We start from the raw sequence: 15103 nt of genomic DNA, 5'->3' as shown, positions 1-15103 counted from the left end.
TAGATCTTGGATAAGAAAAGATTGATTAAACATGAGACAAAAGGATTGACTATAAAATAAAAGATTGATAAATTTGACTATATTAAATGTACAAACTTTTGTTCATCCAGACCTCTGAAAGTTTAAAAAAAGCCCTAAAAACTCAGAGAAGAGAGTACTGGGATTGTTGCTCAGCGGCAGCGCACTTGCCTGGCATGTGTGAGGCACTGGGTTCGAATCTCAGCACCACACATAAATAAAGGTTTGTCGACAACTAAAAAAAGAAAAAGGTTTAAAAAAATTCAGAGAAGATAATCACTGTACATATAACTGAGAAGTCAGTATCAATACTATTTGACAAATTCATAAATAAGGACAAAAGCAGAGGCTGGGGTTGTGTCTCAGCGGTAGAGCACTCGCCTAACATGTGTGAGGTGCTGGGTTCGAGCCTCAGCACTACATAAAAATAAGTAAATAAAAATAAAGGTATGTGACCAAGTACAACTAAAAACAAATTTTAAACAAAAGAGCAAAAAACAGTCATTAAAGAATGAGCAAAAGACAAACTGATGTCTGACATCTTGAGAGAGGAAAAAACATATGGCCAATAAACATTTGATCACCAACATTATTGGTGGTCAGGGAAATTAATATCAAGACCACAAATTAGATACCATTTTTCATTTTAATTTTCAATAGTTAAAATATTTAAAAGTCTAACTATATTAAATAAGGGAGAAAATGTTATTCATTGGTAAAATGGTAAAAAAAAAAAAAAACTAAAAAAGTGTCTATTAAAAAGTTTAGATCTAGCAATTCTATTTCTTGCTAATTCACATTTTTATAACAAGACATATATTAAAATATGTCTAATATTTCTAATGTCTAATATTCTAATGTCTAATATTCTTTGCAGCACTCTACAGTAACAAAAAACCTCCGAGGGTTGACTTTTTTTTTTTTTTTAAAGAGAGAGTGAGAGAGGGAGAATTTTTAATATTTATTTTTTAGTTCTCGGCAGACACAACATCTTTGTTGGTATGTGGTGTTGAGGATCGAACCTGGGCCGCACGCATGCCAGGCGAGCGCGCTACCGCTTGAGCCACATCTCCAGCCCCCAGGGTTGACTTTTTATTTTCTTTTTGAGAACTATGTAAACACATGCAAAAAATCTGTTTTAATTGCATCATTCAGAAAGACTATTTTTGCAAAAGTTTTTATTTTTTAAATATATTTTTTAGTTGAGAATGTATACAATACCTTTATTTTTAATGTGGTGCTGAGGATTGAACTCAGTGCTAGGCAAGTGCTCTACCACTGAGCCACAACCACAGGCCCAAAAAGGTTTTGTTTTTAATTTATGTATAATAATTGTACATATTTATAGAATACAATGTGATATTTTGATACATATATAGTATAATGATCAAATCAGGATAATAAGCATATTCATCATCTCTAACGTTTATTATTTCTTTGTGGTGAGAACATTAAAAAATTCTCTCGGGCTGGGGTTGTAGCTCAGTTGGAACAGTGCTTGCCTCACATACACAAGAACCTGGATTCAGGGCTGGGGATGTGGCTCAAGTGGTAGCGTGCTCATCTGGCATGTGCGGGGCGCTGAGTTCGATCCTCAGCACCACATAAAATAAAATAAAGATGTTGTGTCCAAAAAAAAAAAAAAATTAAAAAAAGAACCTGGATTCAATCCTCAGCACCACCAAAACAAAACAAAACAAAACAAAAAACCTTTCTTCCAGTTACTTTGAAGATACACAAATTTCTTTTTTTCTTTTTTTTTTTTTTGGTTGGGGGGGTAGCAGGGATTGAATCCAGGGGCACTTAACCACTGAGATATATCCTCAACCCTTTTTATTTTATTTTTTAAAAAAATTTGAGACAGGATCTCACTAAGTTGCTCAGGGCCTCTCTATTTTGCTGAGGCTGGCTTGGAACCTGCAATCCTTCCTTCCTCAGCCTCCAGAGCCACTGAGATTTCAGGTGCAATTAAAATTAAATTCCTTGTCCTTTGGGCTCTGAGCTGAAGGCCAAAGTAAAGTAGGAGGATTTGATCATGATCCTACATAGAAGAGGTCACAATGCATTCTCTGTGATGAGGTCCCTAATATTGCTGGGCTGGCAGGGAAGACCCCCTTGAGCATCAATATCCTCAGGGAGGCCACAAGACATAGAAATGTCATGTCTCCCTTTCATCCTCTCATTCATGCTCTGGTAGCTCTCTTTAGAGATTAGCAGGTGGGTAGGGAAGCCAGAATCAAGTGTTGGGTGGTGTGATATGGAAGATTTGGCAATGGGATGAAACTATCAGCATGAGTGACACCAGGGATGTCTTTGGCCCCAGGCCCTCCTCTTTTCCTGTGCCAGGTATCAGAGCCAATCTGCTGTCTGCTAGGGACTTCCATTGGAACCAGAGATGAAGGTTCGATACTGGACTCTGTGTCTGACAGCTCTCTTTATGCTTTCATTGTGGATGATGGCTTCTTTCCTGAACCAGAAGGTCAGCCTGGATGTTATGGACAACTTACGTTTAAGGATCTGCCGCTGTTCCAGAAATATTTCCAGAAAGTGTAGCTGCTTATCTAAAGTCCGTGAGTGCTCTGCCTGCCTCTACATACCAGGAGAGTCTGACTGGTTTGACAGACACTTTGAAAAGGGAATAGAGCCCCTGATGTCAGAAAATTCCATGTCCTATGATGCTCTGGGATTGTGGCTGGTCAGTGCATACTCTTGGTCTCTTTCAGATCCGCCCTCCCAACAGGGGCTCTGGTCATCTGTGCCTTATGGCATAGACTCATAACTTTTTTCTACAGGTAGCTGGAGCCTGGACTAAGTCCCTAAATTCCCCCTTTCTATGCTCTAGGGACTTCAGAGAGTCAGGTCACAGAAGAATGTTAAGAGTATGCAGTTAACTAATGTTTTTCCCGCACATTCCTTGGACCATTTGAAGTCTGGATGCCAGACCTGTGCAGTGGTAGGAAACTCAAGGTCCTTACTAGGTTCTGGTCTTGGCTTCAGGATTAACCAACATGATGTGGTACTCAGGTAGGTACAGGGTAAGAGGTGGAAACCTGAAAGGCTAAGCCAAACCCTTTTCCTTCTCTAAATAACCATCCTGCCCCTTCTTTCCAGGATGAACAAAGCCCCTGTCCAAGGCTTTGAGACGGATGTGGGGAATACCACCACCTTACGTATTATGCAGCCTGAAATTGCCAGCACTGAGAGCCCCGAGCCCCAGCTGCTGCTTCCATTGAATTCATCTGGTCTGAGATGGATGATGACTGTACTACGTGACTATAAACTCTCCTGGAAGCCAAGAAACCCTGGGTATGTCAGAAGGGATGGCCATTGTATTGTAGTGACGGGAACTTCAAAAAGATCCTTGCTGAATGTTGGGGTCCCCTAAGGCCTACTTGATCTTGGGGGCTGCTGTGTCAAATGACTGACCTAATCCTTTTTTAGATTTCGGATAGTCCATTTCACTGATGTAACCAAAGACAAGGTGAGCGACCCAGGAAGGAAAAAGGGAGAGAAGGAGGAACATGGGTGGCCATGGACAGACTTCAGGTCAGCACTCTCTTCTACCTTCCTCAGGTTCTGATTATCAGCATCTCCTTCCTTAAGTATATCCAGGAAAATTGGCTGGAAAACTATGGTCAGTATCCATCGTTGGGGTTTGTGGCTCTGATGTATGCCTTGCATACCTGTGACCAGGTAAGACATCTTCTGGAACTCAAGACCTTCATTCCTCTGTTTAACCTTAAGTTTTCTGCCTGGCTTTCAAGAAAGACCATGCATGATCTGACCTATGGCTTCCTCTGTCCCAAACTCCAACAGTGGGCTTTTTGGGGTCCCCTAATGACACCACCTGCATTATGCCTTCTCACATGCCTGGAATGTTCTTCTGTATCTGGAGGGAATCCTCTTTCCTCAACATGTTGGGAAAAAGCTAGCTGATACTTACTCTTTTCTGGGCTCCAGGGTTACTCTGAGTATTCAGAGTTTATCCTCCTGGATGAGTGAACTCCTTCCTCCTCCCAGCCCCAAGAGGTGGCTGCACACTGGGTGTTGAGTGTGTTTGCTGAAGGAGTGGCAAGTGTGCATGGGGGCAGGACAGGATCCAGCTTGTTACCCATGGGCATCTCCTTTTTATCCCATCTCCCAGGTGTCCTTGTTTGGCTTTGGAGTAGACCATCACAATAGATGGACACACTACTGGGATGATAAATATCTGAGCTATGACATCATGAGAAAGTTCCCCAAAGAAAACGATGTCATCATTAAGTTGCAGTGTGAGGGGAAGGTTGCTGTCTACAGATGAGATGGCTCTACTGAAGCCCCAGGAAGCAGATAGGTAGCCAAAGAGACCTTGGAGGGTCAGAGAGGGACTTAACTTCAAGTGGACACAATGGAGATCACCCTGCTACTCAATAAAACCCTAGTTTATTTCTCTCACTGAATTCCTAGTGTCATTAAAGGGCTATGTTCTATAACTGATTCTCAACAGCAAATGTATCATCATGTGACTCATACTATATATTATCAAAAACCAAAATTAATGAAAACCAGATAAATCTGAAAACAAATCAATAGAATCTAACTGTGTATCAAATTGATAAAATAACCACCAGAAAAAGGACTATTTCAAGTTCCCTTACAGGGCATCCTTTACAGGATATTAAAGGATAAAAAGAACTATACAAGGACTGTCACCAGACACCTGATACGTAGACACCTTGATCTCAGATTTCCCAGTCTCTAGAATTAAAAGATCTAGCCAGATGAAGTGGAATACACCTGTAATCCCAGAGCCTGGGGAGAATGAGACAGGAAGATTGTTAGTTTAAAGCCAGCCTCAGCAAATAGAATATAAAAAGTCTGGGGATGTGACTCAGTGGTTAAGTGCTCTTGGGTTCAATCCCCAGTACAGAAACAAAAAACCAAACAAACAAAACCCCCCAAAACTAACCCCCTTAGGTTTTACTCAAGTATCTGTGAGTAAAATCATGTGCAATAGGAACTTAAATATCCGAGGCAATTCTATGGTCAGTCAAAAGTTGAGAAGTTGTACTTTGGTAGGACTCTCTAGAAACTTCTCTAAGATCCAGATAAAAATTAGGAAACAAAGGGGAGTTTTGGAATGTTGTCACTGTCCTCTTCATGACCTACCCTCTCCATTGAGGGTGTTAATTTACTTCTCTTATAGTAAACTTAGCTATACTTCAAAACAAAACAAAACAAAAAACCTTAAACTTCACTCAAAATTTAATATATCATTGGTATTATTTTTTGAAACCATAGAATAAATGTCATAAGTTAAATAAATATACTAATACTACTAGGAACCAAATACAGAACCAGTTAGGTAAAATAAAAACCCTATGATGTTAAATTCAAACTGGAAATATCATTAGGAACTCAATTTCTAGGTTAATTAATTAGCTTATTTATATATTTATTTTTTTTTTTTTTTTTTTTTTTTTTTTTTTTTTTTTTTTTTTTATTGGTTGTTCACAACATTACAAAGCTCTTGACATATCATATTTTCATACATTAGATTGAAGTGGGTTATGAACTCCCAATTTTCCCCCAAATGCAGAATCACATCGGTTATACATCCACAGTTTTACATAATGCCCAATTAGTAATTGTTGTATTCTGCTGCCTTTCCTATCCTCTACTATCCCCCCTCCCCTCCCCTCCCTCCCCTCTTCTCTCTCTACCCTCACTACTGTAATTCATTCCTCTCCTTGTTTATTTTCCCTTTCCTCTCACTTCCTCTTGTATGTAATTTTGTATAGCCCTGAGGGTCTCCCTTCATTTCCATGCAATTTCCCTTCTCTCTCCCTTTCCCTCCCACCTCTCATACTTGTTAACGTTGGTCTTTTCTCGTGCTCTTCTTCCCTAGTCTGTTCTTAGTTACTCTCTTTATATCAAAGAAGACATTTGGTATTTGTTTTTTAGGGCTTGGCTAGCTTCACTTAGCATAATCTGCCCTAATGTCATCCATTTCCCTCCAAATTCTATGATTTTGTCATTTTTTAATGCAGAGTAATACTCCATTGTGTATAAATGCCACATTTTTTTTATCCATTCGTCCATTGAAGGACATCGAGGTTGGTTCCACAGTCTTGCTATTGTGAATTGTAATCAGCATGTTTTTAGCAGATTAGAAACAAGAGCATGCTCTTTTAAGGTCTTCAGGAAATAGAAAAATATGGAACGCTTCACGAATTTGCGTGTCATCCTTGCGCAGGGGCCATGCTAATCTTCTCTGTATCGTTCCAATTTTAGTATATGTGCTGCCGAAGCGAGCACTATATATTTATTTTTAATGCTGGGATTGAGCCCAAGGCTTACATGCTCTACCACTTAGCTATATCCCCAACCCTTTTTATTTTTTATTCTAAGACTTTTCTTCCCCGCCCCCCTCCTGCTTGACAATCCTCACTGGGAATTGATGGTGGCCTTCTCAGAAAGATGTATATACCAGCTTCAGTTCCTGTTCTTGCCCTTTCTTATTGCTGTCCCCATCACACTTGGCTGCCAAGCCCTTTCCTAAACTGGGCCTTTGGTGAATGTCAAGGTGAAGAGTCTTAGGACAAAACAGACATGCAGGAACTCACATGTGATTTGGGTGATGAGCCCCTGATATAACTGGGCTAGCATGAAGGACTCTACTGGGTATCAACCCAGGGCAGACACAGGATACGTTAAATGTCACCTCACCCATCTCTCCTCAGTCTCCAGGCAGAGCACCCTTCAGGACTTAACAGGTGGACAGACAGGCAAGAGGTAGTGTTGGAAGGAGGTGTTTGTGGAAGGCTGAGGAGAGATGAAGGCCAACAGTGCAGTGGGATGTGGAACTCTGTGACCACAGCTCCCGGCTGTACACAGTGCCTGGCTCAGCCTGCCATTTACTATTTTGTCCAAAGGGAATAAAAGAATGCGGTCTTTAATGGGGGCTTTGAGGCTTGGTAGATGCTTCAGTGCTTACCCCGTGGCTGATGTTAAAAAAAATATATATATGTTTTAGTTGGACACAATACCTTTATTATTTTAAAATTATTTTTAAAAATATTTTTTAGTTGTTGATGGACCTTTATTTTATTTATTTGTATGTGGTGCTGAGAATTGAACCCAGTGCGTCACACATGCTAGGCAAGCGTGCTACCACTGAGCCACAACCCCAGCCTAATTACCTATATTTTATTTATTTTTATGTGGTGCTGAGGATCAAACCCAGGGCCTTGCACGTGCTAGGTAAGTGCTCTACCACTGAGCCACAATCCCAGCCCCTCCCCGCCCCATGTTCCTGCTTAAGAAAAAAAATTCTTTTTAGTTAAAAGTAGACAACAATATCTTTATTTTTAATTTTATGTGCTGCTGCTCAACATGGCAGGCTTGGTCAGCACTTCAGATGGGTCCTAAAGCCTCCGAGGATCTGGAGGCCACCTTGTCTCCAGAGGCTGGTGGAGGGTCTTCAGTCCTGGACTCTCGGCTGCACCCTCTCCTTGACCTCTTTCTCTTTTGGGTCTCCCTCTCCAATGAGGTACAGTACATTCTATACTGGGACCTTGAGATGAGTGGTCAGTAATTTGTGCTCTTCTCCACAGGTACCAAGCTTGATTTCAGATAAGAAAGAACTATGCTAGTGGATCCCTAGGCCACAGCCAGACCCTGACACCCTTCTAAGCCAATCCTGTGCTGTGGTGGGAACGTGAGGATCTCAAGTATTTGGGATAACCAAGGATGAAGAGGCAGGAGGGTGAATGTGGGGAGCTGTGCTTGGCTATGTCCTGTCTCTGCAGAAGGAACCAGGTGCCCCATTTCTGGGCTGTGTGAATGATGTAGGCAGTTGCCAACAATAGGTCTTGTGCCTGTGAGCTAGGTTTAGTCTAGACTGTGTCCATCAGGCTCAGTCCATGTGACAACTTCTGCCACAGTCCATCCTCTGAACTGGCTTGATGCATAGTTAGAGGAAGGGGACCAGAGTTAGTTCCAGTTGATATGCCCAGGAAGGTACACCTCACAGCCATTCATGCAGATAACCATGTGTCATGGGGGAACAAGGCCAGATGGAGCTTCTCAGCTCTAGAGAATCTGACTGTAGCCACATATTAACCCAGTGTTTTTGAAACCCAGAACTTATTTTATATTAAAAACATTTGGTGGTTCCTCATTGCCCAAGAGTTGGAAGTGGAAGCCCTCTATAATCTACCCTCCTCCAACCTTGGTCCCCACCCTCTGCTATAGCCAGATCAGTCTTCTCACTGATGAACTTCGCAGCACCCCATCTCCTGATCTTTCCTGAAGGGCCAGTTCATGCCTCCCTCCCTCAGTCCCCATGTACTTCTAGTCAGTACATAGAGCTGCCTCTGACTTGTTTCAAGTATTAGTCTGTTCTCATCAATTGGAGTCCAGGCTCTATGTGGACAGGGACTTTTGTCTTGTGTATATAACCCTGATCAGAGAGCATGACATGCAGGAAGTTCATGTTACTTGCAGGAATTAGCAAATTCTTCCCAAATTCCCTTGATGTGTAGCTGTTGCCCAGTTACACAAGTGGAGATAGCAGCAGAGGACTAATGCAGAGCCTAGTTTTATTGTTGAAGGGAAAGGCAAGAGAGGAGGTGAGGTGTTGGGAAAATAAATTGCAGACAATAGGGAAACAAAACCTCCCTGAAGTTAATGCACAGAATGCTCACAACATGGACAAGAACACCCACACACTGTCATCATTGTTGAAGACCTAGTGTGGGCTATTCTGGTTTCTTCTGGCTGTAAGCCAGTAGCTGCCCCTTGGCCAGGACAAGGCACTCCTTGGGTGAGTCTAAGTTATCAGGCAAATGTGATCTGCCTCATTCCCACGTAAGCTGGGGCCCTCTCCAGCCTTTTGGTTCTCTATTTTCTTCCTGGGAATGCCAGGTAATCTGGGACAGCCAGGCTGGATAACAGAGCAGATCTTTCCTTTGGCAAACCTATAGCCACTATGGTCATCTGTCCATATGCCATCAAGCTGGCCTGTATCCTGCTCTAGCTGTGGCTGCTACCTGGGGGTGGTGTGGGTAGTGCTGGGGCTGGGGTTTAGCAGGACTGGCCCTGGAGATGTCAGACTTTGGGTCAGGGACTCATCCAGCTTGCGGGTCTCAGCCTCTAGGACAGTAGCTTCAGGGGCCTGTGCCACAGCAAGAAGAGAGTGGGACAAACTGTGGTGTAGGCCTGCTAGCTCACGGCTGGTCTGCACAGAGCGGGCGATGTAGTCCTGCCTCTGCTTCCGTTCCAAAGCCAGCTGGGCTCGTAGCACGGCCACCTGGTGGGCAGGAAAACCAAGAGGGAGAGCAGTTGAGGGCCCTGCAGCTGTCCATCTTGTCTGCTCTGTGCTCTTGTGGCTCTTGGCCTAGCATTCATTTACACACATGAACCTCTGAATCAGGCTTTAGGGTGTCTGGGACAAGGACTCAGAGAATCCACTAATTTACAACACTGACTGCTCCAATGATGCAAATAGGGAGCTTCAAAACAACAAAACTGTTCACCAGCTTTACTGAATTTAAATCAGCTTTACTGACTTTAAATGTATAATTTGATGAGTCTGATAATGACATAACCTACATGTAACCACTATCCCAAAGACACAAAACATTTTCACACTGCAGAGTGTCCCATCGTGTCCCTTTGGAAGGTTTTCTTTTCCTTTTTTGGTATTGGGGATTGAACTCATGGGCACTTTACCACTGAGCTACATCCCCCAGCCCTTTTTATTTATTTTTAAAAATTCTTATTTACTTTTTTTGCAATCCTCCAGCCTAAGCCTCTTGAGTTGCTGGGATTATAGGTGTGCACTAGGCCTTTTGGAATATTTTTTAAAATATTCTAACTTAATTAGATTGGAGTGGGGCCAGGTATTGGTAATTTTTCAAAGCTCCCCAGGTGATCCTAATGCGCAGCCATGGTTGAGAATCACTGGCTAATCCTTTCATTTTTTCAGACGGGTCTAATGAGACAAGCAAGGAGGTGAAGCTACAGGGATCTCAGGGTGGTACAGGACTAGGGTGAGGCCTAGGGTGCAAATCTAAAGAGGTGCTCCAGGTCAAAAGTCAGAGCCCCCTTAAATACTACAACCCAGAAGTACCTCTTATCTCACTCTGCCAGGGCCCTGTCTCAGTATTGCTTTGTATAAGTTCAACAGAATTCAAAGAAACAGCTGGAGTCTAGCTACAGAGTCAGGCCCTACCAGTAGTAACTACTGATTTCTGATACAGGCCAGAAATAAAAATTCCATACTTCTTATTACTCCTGGGCATTGAGAGAGAGTGAGCCTTGGCTTGACCTATGCACAATGTTCCTCTGCCTGGAGTGCTGGCAATAGTCCAGCCTGTAAGGGTGCAGCTAAGGTACAGGGGGCCAGCCTAGTTTTCCACACTCTATTCTGTTTTAGAATCTTTGCTCCTCAGGCCTCTTTTTTTCCCTCTTTCTTTCCAAATATGAAAATGGAGATTGGTCTGGAACATGCTCTTTGTTCTATTCCCACCCTAAGTACATGGCAGGTGGAGTTGGGGCAGGGCTCCTCTTGCCTCCCAGGGAGACTGAAGTTCTCTGAAGGCTGGAACTACTTCCCCTCTCCCTGTTGGAGGTACTCAAAAGGCCAAGCACACAGTAGACACTGATACCTTGTCATTTAAGTGTGTGACTTACAAAACGGATTCTTCTAGAACATACCTCTTTCTGCAGGTCAGCTATATACTTGGCATCTGAGGAACCGCTCTGTCCTCTTCTTCCATCCTAAGGAAGATACACCCTTCTGGTTGGAATGGACCTTCCCACTCTGGGGTTTCTATAGGTATTCTTTGGCTACCTCATCACAGTCTTGGGACATGAGCAAGGGCTGTGGGCCAGAAGTGCCTAAACCTAACCCTAGATCTCTATGGGGTACCATATCCCAGGGCAAGGAGAGGCCAGGCAGGCTCACAGCAGCATAAGGGACAATGCTCACAGAGACCTGATGTTAGAAAGGCTTGGCACTTTTATTTAATAGAAGCATGCCAAACATCTGCTCTATGCCCAGTCCTTTGCTGTGAACTAAGGATGAAAAGGAGACAGACATAGTGCCCAGAGCTGGGAGAGCTAGAGATGCTCACCAGAAACAGTCCCTCCTTGCCAGGCTGCAATACCTCAACTAAAGAGTGATAATTTAGGGAGAATCTTTTCCAAATACTTTATCCAAAAAAGTGACTCTGTTCCTAGCAAATACCATGGATCTTAACCTTGTACTGCAAGGAGGTCTAAGAGAATTGTGTTCAAGCATCCAGGCACATTGGGGGTTGGGAAGTACTATACAACATCCTGTGCCAGTGTGACTATAGCCCTGCTCCCACTGAGTCTGGGGTACTGGTCTGGGAGTGGGCAGATCTGAGCTCCTCAGAATGCAGGATCACTACACTTGCCTCCCCCAACCCACTGGTGTTGGGCCTCCTTCTAAGGCAAGGAGAGCCTGAGCTGTGCCCAGTTGGGCAAAACCGTCAGGAGGGGCTCTCTGAATTGGCTGGAGTGGCCACCTTCCCACCTGAAGGTGCCTGGGATATGCAATGTAGAGGGCCAAGTTTGTGGTGGCTGAGGGTGCAGGTGAAGAAAATAGGTGCACCTTCTGTGTGGGTGATGAGGCTGCGGCATCACTGATCTCTGGGGCCTCTGCCCGAGATGTGCGCATGGAATCCCTTTTCAGCTTCCTCCGTTCTCGCTCCACCTGCCAAGATGTGAATGTCAGACCAGTCTTGGCTTGGGGCCAGAGTATGTGCAGGGGCCCATAGCAGCATAAGGGACAATGCTCACAGAGACCTGATGTCCTGATGAGTGTAAATGGACAGCAACCATGGGCATTGAGACTCCTGAGCTAGGAAAAGCATGTGCTAGGGCAGCCCTGAATGCAAAGAAGTGCTCCTGAGGCAGGAGGAGGAGGCTACTTCTCAGGCCTTTGGCTCAAAGGTCAGCAAACTTTTTCTGTGGCAAGTATTTTAGGCTTTGTGGGCTGTTCTAGTTCTGTCACAACTATTCAGCTCCTCTGATGTAGTGGACAAGGCCACAGACAATGCATGGCTGTGTCCCAATAAAATTATCTCAGAAGCAGGTGGTGTGCTGGGTTGGGCTCACAGGCTGTAGTTTACCAACCCTTGCTTTGGGAGCTGCATGAGAAGTAGAGATGCATGTGTACCCAACCACAAGGGAGGAGCTGAGGACGGCAGAAGTCACTGACCTGCTCCAAGGTGGTCCGCAGCTGGATGTTGTGGCACTGCAGCCTGCTCCGATCAATTTCCAGTCGGGCCACTGCTTGCTGAAGGTTTTCAAGCCTTTGTCTCCACGACTGTTGCTGCTCCATTCCAGAATTAGGCTCAGCCTCCATTCCTGAGGCCTGTGGGGAAGGCTTGTGAATCTCTCCTGGGCAGCCCCACAAATAGTTGGGGGAACAGACCAAGAGCAAATGTACCAATTAAGCAGGTCTGGGCTTAAAGGGACCCAATTTGTAAGGAAGAGGAACAAGCCTGACAGAAGCTCCCTCTTTTGACCATTGGTTCCCAGCAGCCCTCAGCTTACCTCTCCGGGCTGTTCCCTCTGCTCTGCTCTGGGCTCCTGCTCCACTCTGCTGGTTGAGTGTGGGCTGTGTAGTCGCTCCTCCTCCAGAGCCTGTCTGGTAAGGTCCAGCTCTGCCTGGGATATGGAGGTATAAGACAAAAATCACACCACAACTGTCTCATATCCAGACTCACCACAGTCTCTCTTTATAAAACCCGTTTGACTTCTTCACCAGGGTATAGTTTTAGTTTTCCTGGAGCCTCTGAGTGATTCTAGTCTAGACCCCTCATTTTCCAGATGAAGAAACAGAGTGAAGAAGGATCTTCCCAAGGATTCCTGGAGAGCCTGCACGTGAGCTAGGACCAGAGCTGCCATCTTATTTCAGGTCTCCCATGAAGCCAAGCAACAACTTGGGGCACTGATGTGTTCTAGAAACAGCAAGGACTCCTGGAGTCATACAGAGCTGGATGTGATGTCACCACTTATTGGTTGTATGACTCAGGTCAAGATTTGAGATCATTTCAAGCCCAAATTCCTCATATATAAAATGACTATATGCTCTATAAAACAAGGATCACACCCTTGAGGTTAAATCCCTTTGGATGAATGGGGAAACTGGAAACTTAATACTAGATAGTTTCTCAGCACCTGGTATTTCATAAAAAACAGTCAAGAAAAAAGATTCACAAGAGGAAATGAGCATACATGCGTGGTGGCACAGGCTGTAGGTGAGAGAGGAAGAGCTGACCCTGATGTCAATAACCTCAGCTCTTAAGAGTCAGACTGTCAGATCTAACCCACCTTGGCCAGTTACCAGTCGTATGACTTTGGACAAGTTAACCTAACTACCATTTCTCAACTCTAAAAAGAGCTAAAAGTTCCACCTTTTAAGGGTCATGAAAGAGAATAGTGCACTATTGCTGGGCATGGTGATGTGTAATCCCAATGACTTAGGCGGCTGAGGCAAGATAACTGCCAAGTTCTAGGCCAGCTTCAGCAACTTGGTAAGATCTTGCTTCCAAATAAAAAGGGCCGGGGTGTAGCTCAGTGGTAGAGCATCCTTGGGTTCAAACCTCAGTATAAAAGGAAGGAAGGGGGCTGGGGTTGTGGCTCAGTGGTAGAGCACTTGCCGAGCATGTGTGAGGAACTGGGTTTGATCCTCAGCACCACATAAAAATAAATAGATAAAAGTAGTCCGTCCATCTACAACTAAAAAAATATAATTTAAAAAAAAAAGGAAGGAAGGAAGAGGGAGGGAGATGGCACTATTCCAATGAAGTGTTGTATCTAAAAATGTCTTTGAGTGTTTAAAAGGGGGATAGATAAAAGTACCTTGACCTAAGTAATACAGTAAGTGAATAATACTCAGTATCCCAAGAGCATGGCTAGCAAGTACCCTCAGGCCCAGTTACATGCTGGGCCTGTGAGAATGAACCTACAAATAGGAAAGAAGTTTTACTGAGTTTTTTCTTCCCAAGCACTCAGTAGGTATTGTCTTACTCCATACTATCATTCCTTATTTATTTATTTTTTTAAAATTCCCTATCTTGTTAATAAGAAATCCCAGAGTTAGGGAAATGAAGACACTTACCCAGGGCTACACAGTCAATGAATTTGAGCAGTATTTCACCTATATTGCAGGAACTTGACTCCAAAGTTCATAAATATAATTCCCTATATATTGCCATTTTACAATTTTGTGAGTTCCCAGAAGGCAAGTTCTTGTGGGACTGTGTGTTTGAGATGAGTAAGGGGGATCCTATGGGGATTAGTTAAGGAATGAGGATTGTAGAGTCAATTTCCATGAAAAAATGGACTGAATTTCTCTTGACAAAAGCAACAATGTTCCTCTGTTGTCAGCTGTCAACCTAGCTTTCCTGAAAAATTGTTGACTCTGTGCAGGTTTTGTGCTCAGTGTTAGGGGTATAAAGATGACTTAAAGCATGACATTTAAACCTGAGGTTAAATGTTATGCCCCACAAATCCTATTTGAAATCCACTTCCTTTGTCACTTAACATTACACCTACCAGAGCCCACTTGTTCCTAACTGCTGATGACTCCAAATTCTCCATCCCTAACCCAGTCTCAGTCTCAACTTCAGACCACTTCACTGAGCCGCCCTCTGGACAGCTCCCCTTGCATATCCCGCAGGTGCTCCTCGTTCCACTCCTCTTCCTCATACCTGCTTTTCTTCATCTTAGTGGGAAGAAACCCTAGTGTTGCCTTTGACTTTTTTTTCTGTCCTTTCTTACTCCTCCCACCTCTTGGTCAGTCAATTGCTGAACACCTGTGAGCACCTGTTTCTACTCACACCATCTTAGGTCTCCACCACTCCCCAGGACTTCTACTAATCTCCTAGCTGGTCTCCCCAAATCTGTTGTTACTGCACACGGCAGCCTGAGAGATTGTCCTGAACTGTATCTCTGATGGTGTCATTTTCCTGCTCTTCAGGTGCTTCCCACTACTAACCCAGGTCCTTAGCGTCTTGCTGACAGGTCCATACTTCTAAGCCCTGAATGCTGTGGTCTCTGCTAT

The 15103-nt window shown here is 43.9% G+C and overlaps 1 protein-coding gene and 1 non-coding gene across 9 annotated transcripts in view; both read right to left on the bottom strand.

Moving 5' to 3' along the window:
- Positions 1 to 6208: 6208 nt before the first annotated feature.
- On the bottom strand, positions 6209 to 6315 carry LOC144378273 (U6 spliceosomal RNA). The gene has a single exon (XR_013439979.1). It is a non-coding gene; the product is annotated as a U6 spliceosomal RNA (small nuclear RNA).
- A 2268-nt stretch (positions 6316 to 8583) lies between these two features.
- The window catches only part of Cep250 (centrosomal protein 250), a 47728-nt gene continuing 41208 nt past the window's right edge, over positions 8584 to 15103 (bottom strand). For 7 of the 8 annotated variants that reach the window (XM_021729567.3, XM_021729566.3, XM_021729568.3 and 4 more), the window contains 5 exons: positions 12589 to 12702; positions 12251 to 12406; positions 11642 to 11743; positions 10720 to 10782; positions 8584 to 9310 (listed from right to left, as the gene is read on the bottom strand). In XM_021729567.3, coding sequence (XP_021585242.2) covers positions 9047 to 9310; positions 10720 to 10782; positions 11642 to 11743; positions 12251 to 12406; positions 12589 to 12702 — 699 coding nt within the window. In that variant the 3' untranslated portion in view covers positions 8584 to 9046. The remainder of the gene's footprint in view (positions 9311 to 10719; positions 10783 to 11641; positions 11744 to 12250; positions 12407 to 12588; positions 12703 to 15103) is intronic. The other variant, XM_040275898.2, reaches the window with a different exon arrangement.

The sequence above is a fragment of the Ictidomys tridecemlineatus genome, chromosome 5, assembly GCF_052094955.1.
Source record: "Ictidomys tridecemlineatus isolate mIctTri1 chromosome 5, mIctTri1.hap1, whole genome shotgun sequence".
NCBI lineage: Eukaryota > Metazoa > Chordata > Mammalia > Rodentia > Sciuridae > Ictidomys > Ictidomys tridecemlineatus.
Note: the sequence above shows the minus strand (reverse complement) of the source record. Positions and strands in the feature narration are given on the sequence as shown.